Here is a 20186-nt window from a genome sequence, read left to right on the forward strand (position 1 = left end):
TTTGATCACACCCATCTGACCTGGCAGTTGTTTCCAAAGCATCTTTGCTCTAATTCATTTGCTTTGGCCTGGCTTTTTTTTTTTTTTCCACGTGTCCCCCTGCTCTCCCACCTTCTCCCCTTAAATTCTACTTCCAGCACGCTGTCAATTTGACTGACACATCCTCACAGCTCTCAGAGGAAGTCAGAGGAGAAAAATAAAAATTTTAAGATGAGAAACCTAAGACTGAGCGTTCCCTCCAGCTGTGTATTTTCCTTTATTCTGACTTTATTTGCCTTTCCCCACCTACTAGGCCCTTTCTCAGAAGCTCTGGTTCTGAAGCCATAAAAGCAGCCAGCTCCTAGGGGACCCTTTCTTACTAAGGCCAGATTTCAAGAAGGGAGTAGAGAGTGAGGTTTGCAGCCACCTCACACCCACGCCCCCGGGCCCAGAGCCCCTTTCTGGGATGGTCAGGAAGAGAAAGACCTCCTGTTAGGACTGCTTTTGCCAGGCCTTACCAGAATCTATCATGTCTCGGTTAATAATAACCCCGTGAAAAGCACCCATCAGCGGCAGGTCTCAGGATCAGGGATCGATCTTCTAAATAGAGACAGCAAAAGTGGTGCTCAGTGGCGGGCGGGCAGATAGGAGGGGAGCACCCGCCTTCCAGGGACTCACAAATGAAACGAACACTGCATTTGCTTGGCCCCAAAATATAATTCAAAATAAGAGAGCAGGCTCTTAACACAGTCATCTTGCTTGTGAGGTGTCTAGAAACCAAGGAATAAATTGTCCATCGTTCACCACTGCATTATCATCGACAGAGCTATTTATCAGGACCAGATTCACTCAGTTCAGGGAGTACTGCGCTTTTTTCTGTTTCCAACAGTAGAAGAGGTGCCTTTTTTTCCTGTTTAGAGTAGTTGGCTAAAAGCCCAGGTTTCTGGATTGCTCTTCTCAGAACCTTGAGGCCGCGAGAGACCCAGGACGTGCATGTGGTCCAAACCGTTGGTTGGCAATTCATCCGAACATCTCCATTGTAGAAACCTACAGAAGCATTTTGGAGTCATTACTGCCAGGAATGTCTTTTTCAATCTATTGGGAATCCGTGTGCTGCTGATTAACTGGGGTATCTTGGGTTGTGATTAGCAGAAGAGGGGAAAAAGACTTTGTTCCCCAAATCTGAGATGGCAATGCTGGTGGTTCGATTAACATAATTGAATCTCCTGGAGCCTTTGTCCCTTACTAGATGACTTTTGAGTATCCAGAGAAGCTCCCATGTGTTCATGCCAGCCTTAACTTCTGCCTTAAGGCCTTACTTTTCTAGTATTCACACCACCTTTGGCAGTCATGCCATCTTCTGACCACTCCACCTCCTTGCATCTCTCCTACAGACGTTTGCCCACATGGTCTGAGATGTGTTCTGTATTATGCCAGCCAGGAAAAGTCCTTTAAAAAACACAGAGGGTACTAAGCTCAGACAAGCTCCTCAAACTGTGGAGGAGATGCCAGTCTTTATCTCCTTCAAGTTCCAGCTGATGTTAGCACATTCAAGGCTCCTAGAAGTTCCCCAAGGAGGACGTGTGCCTGAAGTGGTTTAATTCTACTGTTGCCTGTTTCCCAGTCATTTTGGATGACACACATTTTGGGATGTGTATGTGTGTGTCTTAAGCACCTCTCAGCATCCCATATACTTATATTCTGTGGAATAGACATCGGGAAATACTGGCTTCTTTCTGTCTGCAACTTAAACTGATACACAAGATTTTCACTCAACCCAACTAACTACCTCGGAGTTCTTTTCCATAACCCAAAACCCTCTTTCACTGAAAACCTAGGCTCATCTCTCCTTTGGATCTCCTTTCCCTCCCAGTCTAGTAATAACCCTTCCCTGTCATCTATCTGTTTTGAAAAGAGTTAAGACACTGCTTCTTTTAAAGTGTCGATTCACACACCAACAGCTGCTGTTACAAAGAATTAAAACCACACTTCTCTGCATGTTGCCCCAAGTTTATACTCTCAGAGTCACAAAGCAGAAAAGACTCAACTGTGGGCACGGGGAGGGAGGTTAGGAAACGCCACGCTTGATCCTGGCAGGATCCCTGAGCAAGCTCTTAAGTGCTTCTCGAAAGGGGCAAAGTTGGGGGTGTTTATAATGTGGCAGGTGGACAGAAAATTTAACATCTGTTGGGCAGTCATGAGGACAGCTAACCAGTTTGGAGCACACGCCGTAATCTAGGGACTAGGCTGAGTTCTTCTGACACTATCTTATTTAAGCCTTCTGACAACCTCATGAAAGAGCTGCTCTTATTTCCCCAATTTTACAGATCCTGAAACAAATATAAGTAGTGCTTTGCTGAGGGGCGTTAATGACAGAGCCCAGATTCAAGGCTGAGTTGTCAGATTCTGGATTTTGCACTCTCATCCACTAGCCTATAATTCAAGTGCTTCTGAGACAACACAGACCCAGATGTGATAAACTTTAGAAGACCAGAGCAAAATTTTTCCCATTAGAATCTTTCTCTAGGGAAAGAAGATGGTGTCATTTCAAAATAATTCCTCGCCTAGCCCTTTATCCTATTCTCATTTATTTTGCCTCAGACAATGAGCAAACAAAAGTAAAACAAGAAAAGGTACCCAAAAAGTTACTTTCTGAAAAAAAAAATTAAAACAATAACTCTAGGAAAGAGAATTCGCTGCTGATATGTTTAGAAAGGAATTAGAAAAAGGAAACCTCATCTGTTCTTTTCCTAATAGCTCAATAATTATTCCAGAAATCATGAGCGCTCAGTTCCCCCCACCCCCACCCACCCCATACCTTCCTCCCCGATTACTTGCTCTGAAAAACTGATTATTTCTGAAGCCAAGATGGGAATGGAAATTAATTTGTCATTTAATTTTTAATAAGTTAAAGACATCTCAGTGACATAACCAATCAGTCTGTACGTGCATGCTGGAGGAGTCCTGGAGGAATCCTCAGATGGAAATGAAGTTCAGCATCGAATTCTGCATCTGCTTGAGCGGAGTCACATCAAAGATTGAGCTGTTGAGAAAGGGGAAAGGGAGAATGTGGGCGTCCCCATGCACCTCAGAATTCAAAGCAAGGATGTGTTGGAGAGCAGCCAGAGGCTGCCAGAGATAACAGCCGACCTAGGGGTTCCCTTGTGTTAAGCAGGGCCTCCTGGCTGTGGCCCTGCATTCAGGTCCATGGACACCAGGCACAGTCAAGGTCAGTGCCAGGGCTAAGGCTGTGGGTCATGCCCGGGGGTGATGGGGAATGCCTTGCTCGTTGGCTTTGCCATGCTCCCAGTCTATTGCCCTTGACCCATAAGTTGCTGTTCTTTTCTTTGTGGCTAAACTTACCATCCAAGCATGACTGCTCGTTATTGAATATATTGACCTCCCAAAGGAATTGGCTACTAAAAAACACTCCAGGGTGTGTTTTTGGTGGTGATTCCAAAACGGTCCCGAAGGACTGAACACAGCGTCATGGATTCGTCCTCAGCAGTCTGCCAGGGACTGAGCCTGTTGGAACTCCCTTGCTCTCCAGGCATCAGAAGCTTAAAGAATCACAGAGGAGCCACCCCTCGAGTCCCTCTGTCCCCACCCAAGATCCATCTACAGCTTCTGCCATGTTGTTTTTTTTTTTTCTCGGTGATTTCAGTGTCTTTCAACTAATAGCCTGCTCTCTTCCTGGCTTAGCTGCCTGTGTGTGGTCTTCGGAGCTAATTCTCTGTTTACGCTTCTTCTAGTGAATGATACTAATGTTCAGTTTTTGGACCAAGACGATGACGATGACCCCGACACGGAACTGTACCTCACGCAGCCATTTGCCTGTGGGACAGCATTTGCCGTCAGCGTCCTGGACTCCCTCATGAGTGCGGTGAGTCATCAGCTCCCCTCCTCCTGCCTGCTCAGTGTCGGGGGGGTGCAGCACAGCTGCTCTCCAACAGCAGAGGTGCTGTGCTGGTGCCTGAGCTACCGTGGAGGACAAGATAGCATAGCCTCCACCCTCATGAAACTTATAGTCCAGAATGGGATACAGACATTAATCAAATTATCATACAAATAAATATCTGATTATAAATTCTTGAAAATGCAAGGAAGGAAAGTTTCAGAGGGCAAGTGAGCACTTGCTTGGTCTCAGGGATCTGATAAAGAGTCCCTCAGATCCCTGAGGAAATCAGGTATAATGTATGCTAGGATCTGATCAATAAAGGGTGGGGATTTTGGGGGGAAGAGTATCCCTTGAAGAAGAATAGTAGATGCAGAGCTGTGCTGGTGGGAGGGAACTGAAACCTCTGGAAGGGACAAGAAAGCTGGTGTAGCTGGACCATGGGGTAAAATGGAAGGAGAAGTAGAAGGCAAGATGGACATGAGGGCCTTGAAAACCACTCTCTTGGTCTTGATCTTAAGAGAATGAAGAGGGATGGAAGGGTCGTTAGTTGGAGAGTGCAGTGATCATATTTACACTTTGGAATGATTGCCTTGGCTGATGAGTGGAGGATGAATCAGAGGCGCAAGGTGGTAGCAGGAAGTCCAATTAAGAGGCCACTGTAACTCTGACTAGGATAGAGCTGGTAGAGATGGAGGGAGGTGGGTGGATCTGAGCAGTTATTTTGTAGGTGAAATTAATAGGACTTGGTATGGAGTAAATATGAGCATAAGGAATAAGAGGACAGAAGGTCAAAGGCGAATTCTAGAAGAGTAGCAGGTGTGAGGGCCAGACTTAGCCAGTTCTCTGTTGCAGAGAAGGTACCACATTGTGGCAAAGAGAGGGATGTGGGGATGGGCAAGAAGGATATCTGCATCTCAGTTTTCTTTTATTACTTTCTTTGCATCAAACAGTCAAGATACTCGTTTTCTTACTTTTGAGACCAAAAAACAAAAGTTTAAAAATAGGCCCCAGCTTTAACAGAGACATCTTTAACTAGTAAAAGTAAAAGCAAATATTAAGTTGGGTTATGAACTGGGTATTGTGAAGTATTTCCACAGAGTATCTTTGTCATTATAGAAAAAGCCTCTTTATTTTAGAGTCCTCAAATTCCCAACTTATGAAGATGCTGACATAAACTGGTTAAAAACAGAGCTTTGGAGAATCCACAAAAAAGAGTTTTATTGAACACGTTAAAGCCATAAACATTGAGTTTTTATACATATGTTTCTTAAAGTGCTTAAGGAGATTATTCTCCTGAATATGTGAAACAACTGATTTGCTAATTATGTACCACTCTCATCTATTCATTAAAGCTAATCCCAGGAGGATGTCTATTTGCAGAAAGGAAAAACATAATGCTTTTAAAGACTAATTTAGGTTATTCTATATTCTTGAATGTGGTCCAACAGCAAGCACATCTTAGTTAAAAATCAGAACTATGGATTTAAAAATGATTAAGAGTCATCATTCATTTGAATTAATGTTGATTGGGCTTCATGCCATGCAGTTACTTTCCCTGTCAAGAGGAGATGAAATGGTCCCTGGAGAAGAGCACCCTTGGTTTCCCAGAGCTGATGACCTTCCCTATGGCCTGATGAGCTTTAGGCAAACCAGCCTACGTGCTAGCAATGTTTGGGCTCCGTTTCAGTGAACCCCATGAGCAGGTCAGAATGAATGACTAAGACCATAGAATGTTCTCATTGGAGCACCATCTTCTCCAACTCCAGTTTCAAACTGATTTTTATAATTTGTCTCTAGAAATTTTCTTTACTTCTGCTCCAAAGTAGAGAAATTTCAGAAGACTGCTCTCATTAAGAGAGGATTAGACTCTTTACAGTAGATCTTTTTTTTCTCAAAACCATGCAATACTCTTAAAATTAAAAAAAAAAAAAAACCAAATTTACAAAATTATTTCTATTTCTATGTCTCGGACCTGCAGTATGTTTTAAGCAGGACTGGCTACATAATGTGCAAGGCCCCTTGTTTATAGGTTAAGAATTTCAAAAAGCCTTAAAGCAAATGGGGGGAGGGATGCTTTTAAGCCTAGAACCTTGTGTAAATTCTTGAATCACATGCCCACGAAGCCAGCCTTGACACCAAGATTTAAAACTGTTGGTGAGCACTAGAGAACGTCCCCTCTGCACAGCCAAGGGAGCACACGATAGCTGTGGGGTGGGAGTGGAGGCACATCTGGATTCGTATGGCCCAGCTGTCTGTCTGTCTGCAGCATCCCTGGGGCTGAGTTCTTGGAAACTCAGATGAGAAATCAAGGTGAGTTGGTTTGAAAATTTAAAAAGCCACCCTTAACCCCCTTTGAAATGCAAACCGAAATGTTTTCCAGAGGGTAGCTGTGGCATGTATGGATGCAATGACCTGAGAGCAGCATTTCCTCTGAATTCTAGCTTAGGGGAGAAAGGTATCAGGAATCTAGTGACTGTCATTATAATTATCACCACCAGCATCATTTGCTGAGGGCCAAAACCGTGCTTGGTATTTCAGCCATATTGTCTGATCTTTTAGAAGATAAGGTGAAGAAACCGAATTTAAGTGTTGAAGCAAGGCATACGTAATTGACCCCCGATGGTGACTTTTAAAACCATTAATCAAAATGCCTGCGGAATTATTCCAGCCCTTGTTTTCATTGCCTTAGATGAAAAGTCCCAAAGGGAGGTATGTCAGGTTCAACAGATAACTGGACCTTTTGATAAAATGTCACCTGTGATTTCTTTGCATTCCACCCTTAACTGTAATTTATGAAAAAGCTGGAGATTAGTCAAGTACCATGGAGGTAACTAGAAGGAACTTAGAAAAAATCTAGAATGGTTGGCAGGAATATAAATTGCGGAAGTGAGACTCCTCCAAGCAGCAGGAAGCAGAGGTAAGCTTCCATCTCAGGCGGTCCCTCAACCTCACAACCTACACATACACATATCTCTTTAGATGCTGATTATCTCCTTTTTCTAGCATTCCTCCCCAACTTGCCATTTAATCATGTGTCTAAACTATTTACTGAATTATTGTCCTTTATAACTCAATTCCTCCTGCTTCCTGCTTCATCTGTTAAAAGAGTAATGTTTTGATTCATCACAGGCATTTCTGGAATAGATAGGGACATTATAGAGATGGACTTGTGGCTTTATTCTGCAAAGCAACAGCAGAAACACATGATGAGGAAGCATAATGATGCTTGTGGGTATATGCCTCGAGGAAGAACGTAAGTTAGAAATGTATTTTCCACAATGATACCAGCATGCTCCTGACCCAAAAAATGAAAAGATGAAAGGAAGCCTCTCCATATTGATAGCTGAAACTAGCCTAGCATATTCAGCTTTCCTTTCCACCACTACCCCCAACTCCAAATTTACATCCCACCAGGGCCTTAGAAAGAGGAGGTAAGGCATGGACTCAATAGCTGGACTGCTTGGATATGGATCCCTGTGTGACCTTGTTAACCTCTCCGGACTTCAATTTTCTCATCTGTGAAATGGGAATAATAATAATACCTATCTCATAGGGTTGTTGCAATCATTACATGGGTTCAGGTTGGTAAAGTAATTAGTGGAACGCTTAGCACATGACAAAAAGTATATGTATATATTATTATTATTTATTCAATAAATTTATTGAGGACCAGCACATCAGTTCTAGATGTTGGAGATTCAGCACTAAGACAAAGGCCCTGCCCTCACATTACTTAAAATTTCATTCCAGTGTGTTCAGACACAGTAAGTAACTATGTAAGTGTATACATGAATGAATGAGAACATCTCAGAGAAGGATAATTGATTTGAAGATAATGAAATAGGATGGTCGGCTTAAGTGTGAATGGGTATGGAGACTTGTTTTAGCTAGGGTGGTCACGAAAGAACTGTCCAAAAAGGTGATGTTAATGCTGAAACTGAAAAGTCAGAAGACGAGAGCCACAGGAAAACCTGGGAAAAGTTGATATACCTTCCCCAGTCAGAGGAAACAGCAAGGGCAGAAGCTGAAAAGTGAGAGTGAGTTCAGTTTGTCGTGGTTGAGAAGGAACAGATATGGGAGAGAGGTGTACAGGAGATGTACAAGCAGATGCTGGCAGAGAGGCAGGGTTGTCGGCCACACTGTGATGACTTAAAAGGCCATAGATGGTCAGGTTTTAAGTCTGGGGTTTGGATGCCTAAGACTTGGTTAGAGCAAAAACCTTTTGGTTCTCACCAGTATCTTCCTACTGTCAGTGTTTCCCACGCGGACTGGCTGGGAGGGCAAAGCCATCAGTGAGTTGATTTCTAAAGTGTTAGCCCTGGTTATTTTTCTGCCCAACATACCATCTTTGGGCATGCATTTTAGGAAAAGAAAAGGCACCCTATGTCAGCATGAGTCCCTGGCTTGAGAAGTCTAAAGTGGCACTTTGCAGGCTGCATCCACCCCAAAGATCACTTTATTCCCCCAGTTTTTTATTTTTAGAATGAATTTGTTGCCAGCATTTCAAAATTCTAAGATTTTACATAAAATATGGATTTCTGGCTTATGCTGACAGGCATCACAAATAGATTCCCAGATTCCAACTAAGGACAACTGGCAAGTGAGCAGCTGCTTCCTTTAGCCGCAGTCCACACCACTCCCTATAATTCTCCACCAGGCCTGCTTTATTTGTTTCCCTTTCCTGTCCAATTCATCGCATCGACCCACCTTTACCGGCCTCCTGCCTTCTGCTTCTAATTTTGTGTACCTGCATATCATGTTCTTGGCCTTCTGGCTACTCATGCGTTCTGGGGGTCAGGAAGGTGTGCACACAATGCCCATTCTCTTCAACCCTGGGCTTTCCCCAAACAGACGGTTCACCACAGTGAAGTATGTGTTGAAGGGACAGGAGTAAGATATCCCATTTGAAGAAGTAAAATGGGCATCCAACTATAAGAGCTGATGAGTTTCAATTTTGTGGTATTATTTGTGGCACTGTTACTTTTTTAGCAAACAAGATTTCGTGAAGTTTCTGGTTTGCAGGGTCTAGCTAATCTGGAAAAATAAAGAAAAAAGTATATGCATTTCCCATAACAGTGTAAAGAGAAAGGGCAAAGAAAAGCCAGAGCTGCCTTTGCTAGAGCAAAATGCATCTGGGAAGCATTAGAGGTATAGTAGAGGGCTCCATCCTATTGGGAGACCTGGCTGCCAAATCCCCCAGGAGCAGAAGAGAAACTTCAACTTAAGCATATTATCCAAAGTCTGTCTGTGCTTTCCCCAACTGCATTTCAGTGCCCAGGGCAGATGTTTGCATACTTGCAGAATTAGTAATTCATAACCAAGGCAGTGACTTGGAAGAGGTACTGAGCTGTGAATCTGGACACATAGCTACTGGTCCCCTCCTATCAGCAGCACTTGCATGCCTTTCCCACTGTCTAGGATAGTTGGTCCAATTATTAAGTGGAATGTAGTTAACAGCCCCTTACCACTGTAGGGTAGTCAGGTAAGAACAAAAGTACATGAAGTTCTTTTCAAAGGGCAGGCAAATATTTCTTAAGAGCATATGTAGCTACAAAGAAGTAGAAGTATTGTCTGTGTGTATATACATGTATGTGCATATATGTATATGCTTGTGTTATGCACACACACATATGGTAAAGTGATAAGGTTTACGAAACGAGTGGGAAAGGTTAGTGAGGGACACCCAGAAGAGATGTTTCTGTGTTTTCATCCCTAATATCAGAGAACTAGTCCAGATCACACATATGCCAGAAATGACTGGATTTATATTGGGAAGCCCAAAGAATGTGGCCAGCTTGAAGAGAGGTTCACACGCTTTACTCCCTTAACTGACTTTAGTTGAGGCCTGACCCCTTGGAGTGGTGTTATGGTGAACTGAGATCCACATCAACCCAAGGTAACCTCGTGCTGTGTGATTTCAGTTACCCAAATTCCTCTGCAGAGAGGTTGTCTGTTCCACAGCCCAGATTCTTGCAGTCCACTCGCGAGCCACCGTATTGCCTGCTCATAGGGGATGGGCCATCCCAGGGCTGTCCCAAGGCTGATGGCCAAGCTCGGGTGTCCGAGGGGCAGAACAGTGTAGTGTTCTGCTAGGCTCAGAGAGTGTGGCCCCTGTCACATCAGGCCAGGCAGGGCGGGAAATAGGAAAAATCAAATAGTTCTCATCCCTCAGAAAAGAAAAATACTAAAAATAAAAGTCTACACTGAGAAAACCAGCAAATATTAAAAAAAAAAAAAAGGCAGCTATGACATGGAAAATGACAATTTTAGAGCAATTATAAACGAAAGGCAAAGTGCCATTAAAGTTAAGGCAATGTTATTAAAAGATGTGTTAATTTTCAGTTAAATTTTCTATAAAAGACCAATTAGTTTAGAAGGCTTGACAGCATTAACGGTGAAACATAAGCTCTGGTAATTACGCTTTAAAAAAATAAAAGGAGGAAGATGCTTGAGCCGGTGGGAGAGGCCAGACGTGTGCCCGCCGGGGGGCCGCGGCACAGCAGGCCAGATGGCGCTGCCAGCCCACGCCTCCCTGTGGCATGGCTTCCTCGGCATCTAGTACCGGCTCTGTCTACCTGCAGAGTCTGAGAATCATCCAGTTTCAGAGGCCGCCGGGGCCACTCGTGGGATCTGGGCCAGCTGTCTCATTAGAGATGGCAACGCAAAGGCACAGGGAGAAGGGACTTGTTGGAACTGGTTGCCTTGCCAGTTGGTTGTTCTTTTTATCACCTACCATTTGTTGAGTATTAGTCAGTTATTGGATGTTAGGCAAGTAGTATCATTTAACCCTATCCTATAAGCAGGTTTTTTTTTTTTAATCTCTATTATATGGATGAGGAATCTGAGACATTAGAAAAGTTGGGCAGCTCTCCCATTGTCAAAGCAGGACCTCAGGTGCCATTTTGCCCAACTCGACAAAAGGCTTCCCTGGTCTGGCTTCGAATCCTGAACTTGGCAGAAAGAGGGGGAACTTCCATAATCCTTAGTTTACACAAATCTCCTGATTCCAGCCACAGAACAGGGCCCTCACTCAGCATTCTTTGGTTTCCCAAAGGCCATGTGACACAGAAGCACCCAGGGGAAAGCCTCTGCTCAAAGCATCCCTCCAGGCTGTTCCCGCAGGGGTTGGAGCAGGTCTGTGCCAGAGATCCTCACAGGCTTTTAGTCCACGTGTTAGATATGGGTCATGGGGAGGCGTGAAAAAGACTAGTAATACAAAAGCTTAGGAGGCAAAGGATCATGCCTACATAGTACAGTTTCTGCATCAGAATTTTGCGTTATTTCAGTTCTACTGTTGAAAACAATTGTGCCTTCTGGGCCAAGTGAGGTGTAGAGATGCTCATTTTAGCTGGCATAGTCTGCACGGGAATAATCCTTTGATGCTTAGCATTTGAAGTCCTAAGCACCTAGTTTGGCCCATGATGCTGAAACAGCCTTTTCCCATGCAGAAAGCCCTGTATTGGTGCTTAATTGCTGACTGCTGGGTGCTCTGTGAAGTGCCCCCCCCCCATCCCATAAAGAAGAGTCCAGCCTTTGATAAAATGACTCAGCCTCCTTTTTCAGAGAAGGCATGCATTGCTTTTCCACCAAATTATTCAGATCATAAAGAGGCCTTGTTTATATGCTCAGAACACACACATACACAATATTTGGTGTTCAGTAAATGTTAGTGACTGATCAAAAAGTTCATACTGTTTCGGTATAACAGATTTCAGCGCGGAAGGGAAAAATGTGTTAAGGTCAAATCCTGAAGATTTGGCAAAAAAATAACCTTTCAAGTTGACCATCTAGATTTATCATTGCAATAGGAAATTCATAGTGTTCTTAGTTTTAAAGAAAGTTTTTGGTTGGTTGTTTTCATTAGACAAGGTATTCCATGTCCATTATAGAAAACTTGGAAAGCGCGGAGACATATAAAGATGAAAATTTAAATGACCCATATTCCAAACACCCAAAGATAGGCCTTTGTATAAGATAGGTTAGTGTTTTGATATATTTTCTTCCAGATGGATAGATTGATATGAAATCATATGGTTTACTACCTTGGTTATTTCTTTCCTTTTCAGTTAAAATTTTATCTAGAGCATCTACCATATCATCTTCTTTGGTGCCAGATTTGCAAAACCTTTATAGGGCCCTCATAAGACTCTATCCTATGGATGCACCATTATCTATTTAACCATTACTTTGTTGTTGGACATTTAACTTTCTCAAACTTTTGTTACAATTGATTCTGTGGTAACTATTGTTAAAAATAAGTCTTTGGGCGGGCCACGGTGGCTCAGCAGGCAGACTTCTCGCCTGCCGTGTCGGAGACCCAGGTTCGATTCCCAGTGCCTGCCTATGCCCCCCAAAAATTAAATAAATAAATCTTTGAAAAAGTAGCCACTTACTACTTTGAGGCAAATTATTAGGTACATAACAAACATGAAAATTTTTAAAGAGCTTGTTACATATTACCAAATTATCCCCCAGAAAAATGTATCAATTCACACTCCCATCGGTGACATGTTGTGTCTTCTCTTGCAGTCTGGCCAGCACTGATTGTCATTTTTGCTCATCCTTTTCCCTAGGATGTCCTTTAATTATGTTTACATAGTGTTTGAAGTATATAACATTTTTATTTATACCTAATCATACAATGCAAATTTTTTGTCAGTTCATCATAGTTTTAATGCTTAAAACATGCTTGCAAACAAAGAGAACTGTTAGGTATCCTGAAATCGTTAAAGGTTCAGCTGTATTTTTATTCAGCAATTTGTGCCTGTGTTTTTTGCCTTTCACTATTTTATAGCATTTACTTTTTTCTTAGAAATTTAAAATAAATATATGTTCATAGTAAGAAATATTGAAAATACATAAAATCATAAGAAAAATAAAAACCAGAGTTCTATCACCAAGAGCTAACCACTAAGAAAATTTGTTATACTAAGTTATTTTACATAACTATAAATACATCCATTAGTTCAGGCATTTTTTTTTAGGCATATGTTTTTAATGTATATTTTGAATAATTTTTTGTGTCCTCTCGACATTTTAAGGTATCGTATAATTACCACACTATGATGAAGTATTCTCTGAAAGCATATTATTGTCTGTACAATATAAGCCATGTAAGTGTATCATTATTTGTTCCATCAGTACCAAATTGTTGAAACAGTTTTTTTTTTCAGATAGCTAGTTTTTCCCAAATCATTTGACTAACCATAGCTTCACCATGGTTTATGGTGCTTTCTTTATCTTATTAAGGAAGGGATCAACAAACTTTTCCTGCCAAGGGCCAGGCAGTAAATATTTTATGCTTTTACAGGCTATTCAGTGTAACAGGTAAACACATGGGCGTGCCTGGGTCTCAATAAAACTGTATTGGAAAACATAAGTGGCATGCTGGATTTGTCAACCCCATATTAAGGTCTCATAACTATTAGAACATGTTTCTCACCAATCTATTCTGGTTAATGGATCTGCTGATTTTTAATATGATCTACAATGTTATTAAATATTTACAATTTATTTTACTATCTGGGAGGACAAATTTCATATAACTCTTTGTCAAAGGAAATTTAGCATAAATGTGTGACATTCAAAAAAAAATCCAATTGAAATTTGAGGCATTATATAAAAAAATTTTACTAGGAAGAAAATGACATTGTAATGGCAGGTTTACATCCTCAGGAACACAAAATTTATCTTTATTTTTTTTTCTATCTTCTCTCTTTCTCTCTGTAGATGATGACTACTTTATCCTCTGCTTTAAAAATGGTAGCTATTCTTATTCATGGCAGTTACCCTGGTATTAAGACACAAGCTTCTAGAATAATAGTGTTCTCCTACATAGCCAACATTATAATCTCTTTCTCTGTCTCTAGTTTTATTTGTGTGGGTTTTTTTTTTCAGTTATATTTGTCATAGGCTTGTTTGTTTATTTTACTTTGTCAAAGTGGTTTTATGAATGCATTAAATAGCCTATTGTTATTTCATTAACTGATGCCTTATAATTCAGTCCAGCTTTTTTTTAAGGAAAAAAAACAGTAAATGAAAATTCTTTTAATGCTTAGCTTTATTGTAATTCTCCCTTTTTTAATAATGAAAATATTCAAGTCTTTGAATTAGTCTCAGTAGCTTTGGCCTCAATCTGTGACATTTTGTTTTTGGAGCAGGGTGGGGTGAATGTCCAGGAATCGAACCCGGGTCTCCCACATGGAAGGCGAGCATTCTACCACTGAGCCACCCATGCACCCTGATCTGTTACATTTTTATATGTCATTTTCAAAGATTCCTTCATTTTTAAAAGCCTCTAACTATAAATTTGATTTTCATCTTGACCTAGTAACTATTTGGGATACTTGGAAAAAAAAAAAGAAACCTTCAAAGTGTGAGTATATTTACTTTTGCTCCTGCTCAGTTGTGTTGAATGCTTTTAAATGTCAACTGTACAGTGTGGGTGATGGTGGCGCAGTGGCAGAGTTCTTGCCTGCCATGCTGGAGACTCGGGTTCGATTCCCGATGACTGCCCGTGCAAAAAAGAAAAAGGAAAAGAAAAATCAACACAGCTTGTAAAATTTATTATGTTTTTTGAGAGTTTATCCTTTTGGCCTAGATTTGGTCATTTTTTAAAATTACTATTTGGAAGCTATCTTAAAATGTTAAGAGTTTAGCACAAATCTGCTAACTCAACCTTATCAAATCAATTCTCTTATTTTTTGGCTTTAGTTGTTAAAGACAAACACATGATGTGGGTACTTTTCACCCATCACTCTCAGTTCATTCTTCTTTTACTGTAATTTCTAATTACTTTTGCTTTATATGGTCAAAGATACATTAGTTTGTCCATGAAACTTTTAATTGTAGATATTAACTATTATTGATATAAAGTTCATTGGCTTAATGTAATATTTTTTAAATTTCCCTTGAAATATACTCTACTATGCCTGTTTTTATTCTGTCTCTTATAAAGATATCAGAGTTTGATTTAGATTTAGATTTTGGTTTTTGAAAAAGGATGAAAATCTTTACTTGAAGAATCATTTAACTCACTGGACTATATTTTCCTTACTTTCTCTAGTGATGTGTAAACTGTCCATTCAATATTAAATTCTATTCAGTGGTTACTAATCATTCTATAAATATACTTGAAATTATCTAATTATTATCTGGAAATGTTTAGTAGCTCTTCATTCCTTAATTTATAACATCAGGCGATTTTCATACCTTTACTTCCAACCCCTCTACCTTACTTTCTGACTTAAAAAAAAATAATTTTACTAATATTTTTTAATAGGTTATTTTTACTTCATGTACTTTTTCTTTCAAGAATTTTAATATTTACATTGTTTTGAAATAATATATATGCAACAGATTTTTAAATAATTTTGTGTTTAGCTGGTTGCAATACCAGTATTTGCAAACCCATTTTGCTCATTTTTTAAATTAAAAAGAAATTTAAATTAGTTTCAAGGAAGTTGTTTTCTGTTTTTGAATATTTTTTTAATAAAGTAAATCAATAAATGCTTAGGGACTTAGAGCATCAAAATATTTCTGTTGCTTTCAAAATGTAGCTGCACGTAGCATTCTTGGAATAAATGTTTCCCTTCGAAACTCAAGTTGACCTTGTTCTTATGTTTGAAATCTGAAGTCACCCTGATTTTGTATTTTTTTCCATCTGGCAGTGTTGTAGGTCATTTTCCTTCCTCATTTAATATTTACATTTAAATATTCACCTAGTACAGGGCTAGGGGGTTGGTCAAGTTCACTTGGTGAACTCTTTCAATCTATATTCTCAATTCAGCTTTCAGCTTAAGACAGGTTATTTTTTTGTTTGTTTCTAGTTGCTTGAATTTAATTTATAACTTTGCAAACACTACTTATCACTTCTACCTCTGTTGCCTTTCCTCAATGTCAGCATTAGCATTCTCATTTTAAAAAAATGAAAATCTATATACCTTTTTTCTTTGTAGTTGAGGAAAATATGTCTGACTTTTTTGTGTACTTTCGGTTCTATGATTTACTTTCCTGACAGATACAAATATAACCATTTCAAGTTTAGTTACCTTTTAACTGTCTTTCTTTTTAACAACTCTATTGAGATAATCCATCCTACAATTCACTCCTTTAAAGTGGACAATTCAATGTCCTCCAGCCTAGAGCCACCACTAACATGTTTTCTGCCTGTCTAGATTGGCCTATTTTCTGGACTTTTCATATAAATGGAATCATACCATATGTGGCCCTTTATGTTTAGTCCCTTTCACTCCACCATGATGTTCTTAAGGGTCATTCATATGCTAGCACGTATCAATATTTATTTTTATGGCCAAATATTCTGTATGGGCTTAGCACGTTTTGCTTATGCATTCATCAGTTGATGGATGATGATAGAGCATTGCTATCTTAATATTATCTTCTAATCCATGAACACAGGATGTCTTTGCATTTATTTTGATGGTCTTTAATTCCTTTCAGAAATGTTTTGTAGTTTTCGGCAAGTCTTGACTCCTAAGCATTTTATTGTAATGCTATTGCAAATGAAGTTTTCTTAATTTTATTTTCAGATCGTTCATTGTTAAGTACATAGAAATGCAATTTGTTTTTGAAGATTGATCCTTGTATCCTGCAATCTTATTGATTTCATTTATTAGTTTTAATAGACTCTAGTGGATTTCTTTATATAAGAAGGATCATTTCAATAGTTTTATTTCCTTTCCTACATGGAAGCCAATAACCTTTTGGCTATTATGATTAATAATGTAAGTTTCTGGATGTACCTGTGTTCATTTCTTTAGGAGTGGGATTGTAGGGTCTTGTGGTAACTCTATATTTAATCCTTTGAGGAGCATACCGAGTGTTTCTTGGCGTGACTGTACCATTTAACTTCTCTACCAGCATGTATGCGGGTTTCAATTTCTGTCTGTTCTCACCAACACTAGTTAGCTGTTGTGTTTTTTATTACAGCTATCCTAGTGGGTGTGATCTCCCTGCTAGCTAATGGTGTTGAACATCTTTTCAGGTACATTTTGGCTTTTGTATATCTCCTCTGGAGAAATAGCTGTTGAAGTCCTTTGCCCATTTTTTTAATTGGGTTGTTTGTCTTTTTGTTGGTTAGCTATTGAGAGTATTTTCTATATTCTAGACGCTAAACCCTTATCAGACATGATTTGTAAAAATGTTCTCCCATTCTGTAGGTTCTCTTTTTTCTGGATAGTGTCCTTTGATGCACTAAAACTTTTCATTTTGATGAAGTCGAACTTATTCTTTTGTTTATATTACTTTGGGTGTCATATAGTAGAATTCTTGGCCAAATCCAAGGTCATGATAATTGACTACTCTTTATCTCTAAGAATTTTATAATTTTCACTCTTACTTTTAGATTTTGGGTCCTTTTTGGGCTAGCTATTTTGATTATCATGTATGTTATGAAGTAAGAGTCCAGATTCATTCTCCTGCGTGTGGATATTCAGTTATCCCAGCACCATTTGTGTAAGAGACTCTTATTTTCCCCCACTGAATGGTCCTGGCACCATTTTGGAAAATCAGTTAACCATAAATGTAGGAGGTTAGTCACAGATTTACAAGTCAGTTCCATTGACCTATATGTCAATATGTCAGTACCATACTGTCTTATTACCAACTTTTTGTTTTTCAAGGTGTTTTTCACTGTTTGTGCTACCTTGCAATTCTACATAAATTATAGAATCAGCTTTTCCATTTCTGCAAAAATAATCTTTGAGATTTTGGTAAACATTACACTGAATCTGTAGATTGGTTTGGAGAGCATTGCTATCTTAATATTATCTTCTAATCCATGAACACAGGATGTCTTTGCATTTATTTTGATGGTCTTTAATTCCTTTCAGAAATGTTTTGTAGTTTTCGGCAAGTCTTGACTCCTAAGCATTTTATTGTAATGCTATTGCAAATGAAGTTTTCTTAATTTTATTTCCAGATCGTTCATTGTTAAGTACATAGAAATGCAATTTGTTTTTGAAGATTGATCCTTGTATCCTGCAATCTTATTGATTTCATTTATTAGTTTTAATAGACTCTAGTGGATTTCTTTATATAAGAAAGATCATTTCAATAGTTTTACTTCCTTTCCTACATGGAAGTCTTTTATTTCCTTTTGTTATCTAATTGCCCTGGCAACAACTTACAGTATATTACTGAATAGAAGTGGCAAAAGTGTACATGCTTGTCTTGATCTTAGGGGGAAAACTTTTAGTTTTTCACTTGTAAATATGATGTTAGCTGTGGGTTTTGCATATATGCCCTTTACCAGGTTGAGGAAGCTCCCTTCTATTCTTAGCCTGTTGAGTGTGCCTATCATGAAAGAGTGTCAAATACTATGATTCAATATACCTAATCATATGCATTTTAATTTCAGTGTGTTACATTAAAAGGAACTGTATCAGGTGTAATTAGTCAGCTTTCTTATCTTTGAATTTTTATTTCTTATCTCTATAATTAAAATAAAAATGTATTCCAAGACATTTGATTCCAGGACAAATTTCAAAAAATTTGATTCCAAAATAAAACTTTCTTAAGTTTTTAATCTACTTCTGCAAGTAACTATTTAACCAGGCCAAAAAAAAAAAAAAGGAATAATTTATTTTATATATTGAGCACTATGGTTCCCATTTTTGGGGGAAAGATTTTTCATTCTGTTTTTAATGGATATTTATTAGTAAGGTGGTCCTTGCTCACTTCCAGTGCCTAGTTAAGAAGCAGATCAATGAGGGTCATTTTTTTTAATGAGGATCATTTTTTTATTGTGAAATATAACATATATACAAAAAAGCAATAAATTTCAAAGCACATTTTAACAGGTAATTATAGAACAGATTTCAAAGGTTGGTGTGGGTTATAGTCTGCAATTTCAGGTTTTTCTTTCTAGCTGCTCTAAAATACTAGAGACAAAAAGGAAATATCAATATGGTGACTCAGTAGTCATACTCATTTACTAAATCCTAACTTCTGTATTATAGCCTCTCCTGTTCCTTTGATCCTTCTCCCAAACTTTACGGATATTTGGGCTATGCCCATTCTAACTTTTTTCATGTTGAGAAGGGGTGTTGACGGTATGGGATAGGGGGATGGAGCTGGCTGATGTTCTTGGAGAGACAGGCCCCTCTGGGTTTCAGGACTTCTCCAGCTTAGGAGCCATCTGAAAGTTTCAGGTTTCTGAGAGTTAGACTTAGTGTGTGCAGCTTTTGTAGGATCTCTATCACCAGGATAGAGTCCTGGGTGCTCTTTAGGGGATAACAGGAATGATGTTGTTTGATGTTTGGCAAATGGTAGCAATTTGCAATATTCTAGCTGACAATTGCATGAGACTAACCTCCAGAATAGCCTCTCTACTCTATCTGAACTCTCTTAGCCCCTGATATCTGATTTTGTTATATTTCTTTTCCCCTTTTTGGCCAGGAAGGCATTGTTGATCCCATAGTGTCAGGACCAGGCTCATCCTGGAAGTTATGTTGGGGTTCTCTTTTGAAAAATATTTATATTGCCTATATATTTTTTTTCTTTCTTTATATTTGAGCAAGATGTCTGGCCTGGCAAGCTGATTTTCAGTACATGAGATTTTGAGTGTTCTGCCATGTGCCTTACTTATATGCTCTTACAATCCATTGTTTTGGACTTGATCTGAAGGGATAATTGTAGCATATTTGTCCTTGTCAAAGTTGTGTCCAGCACTCACTTATTTGACGTGCGCAGACCTGGGGAGAAGTCTCCCCTTGTGATGATGGGTCACCTGATATTAGAGAAAAGGATTTATTTCTGAAAAGTTTGGGAACAATCTCCCTCTATTCTCTGAGCCAGTCTCCATGGGAGCCCACTTCACACCCCCTTTGTGCTGCCTCTTTAAACCGCCCCCTGTGCAGTCCTATGACTTTGGCTATGCCATTCCCCAAAGAATGGAGGCAACCCGAGAAGTGCAGATTCACGGGTGAAATACAATGGCTTTGGTTTGCCACCAGGCTCCCTCAAAGGAGAAAAACTGGAGGGAGGGTTGGAAATGAGGTTGACTGTTTCTTTCATCAGCATAAGTCCCCTGTCTCTGAGATGAGGTCTAAAAGAATTTGTCAGCACTTCCTATGTGCCAAGCGCTTTTCTAAGTTCTTCATAGGCATCGAGTTCTTAAACAGTCCTCAATTGTTGCATTTTATAGAGAACGAAACAGAGGCACAAAAATGTGAAGCCACTTGCCCGGGAAGTGCCTGAGTGTGAAACCAGTGTTGACCCCACAGCCAGCTCCCCCTCCTGGGCTTCCCCCGCCACTCCATTGACACCTCCTGCTTTATCTATCGTT

General features: G+C 39.5%; 1 protein-coding gene and 1 long non-coding RNA gene across 10 annotated transcripts in view; one reads left to right on the forward strand and one right to left on the reverse strand.

Annotated features, from left to right (window-relative positions):
- KCNMA1 (potassium calcium-activated channel subfamily M alpha 1) overlaps positions 1-20186 on the forward strand; it is a 767272-nt gene that overhangs the window by 732645 nt on the left and 14441 nt on the right. For all 8 annotated transcript variants that reach the window (XM_077124801.1, XM_077124802.1, XM_077124800.1 and 5 more), the window contains one exon: positions 3732-3862. In XM_077124801.1, the coding sequence (XP_076980916.1) occupies positions 3732-3862 (131 nt within the window). The remainder of the gene's footprint in view (positions 1-3731; positions 3863-20186) is intronic.
- Positions 508-20186, reverse strand: part of LOC143653658 (uncharacterized) — an 81991-nt gene continuing 62312 nt past the window's right edge. The window contains exon 3 of one of the 2 annotated variants that reach the window (XR_013161452.1): positions 508-1026. This is a non-coding gene — a long non-coding RNA (uncharacterized LOC143653658). Of the gene's footprint in view, positions 1027-2847; positions 3023-20186 lie in introns of those variants that run through there. The other variant, XR_013161453.1, reaches the window with a different exon arrangement.

This window comes from Tamandua tetradactyla, chromosome 13, assembly GCF_023851605.1.
Source record: "Tamandua tetradactyla isolate mTamTet1 chromosome 13, mTamTet1.pri, whole genome shotgun sequence".
NCBI lineage: Eukaryota > Metazoa > Chordata > Mammalia > Pilosa > Myrmecophagidae > Tamandua > Tamandua tetradactyla.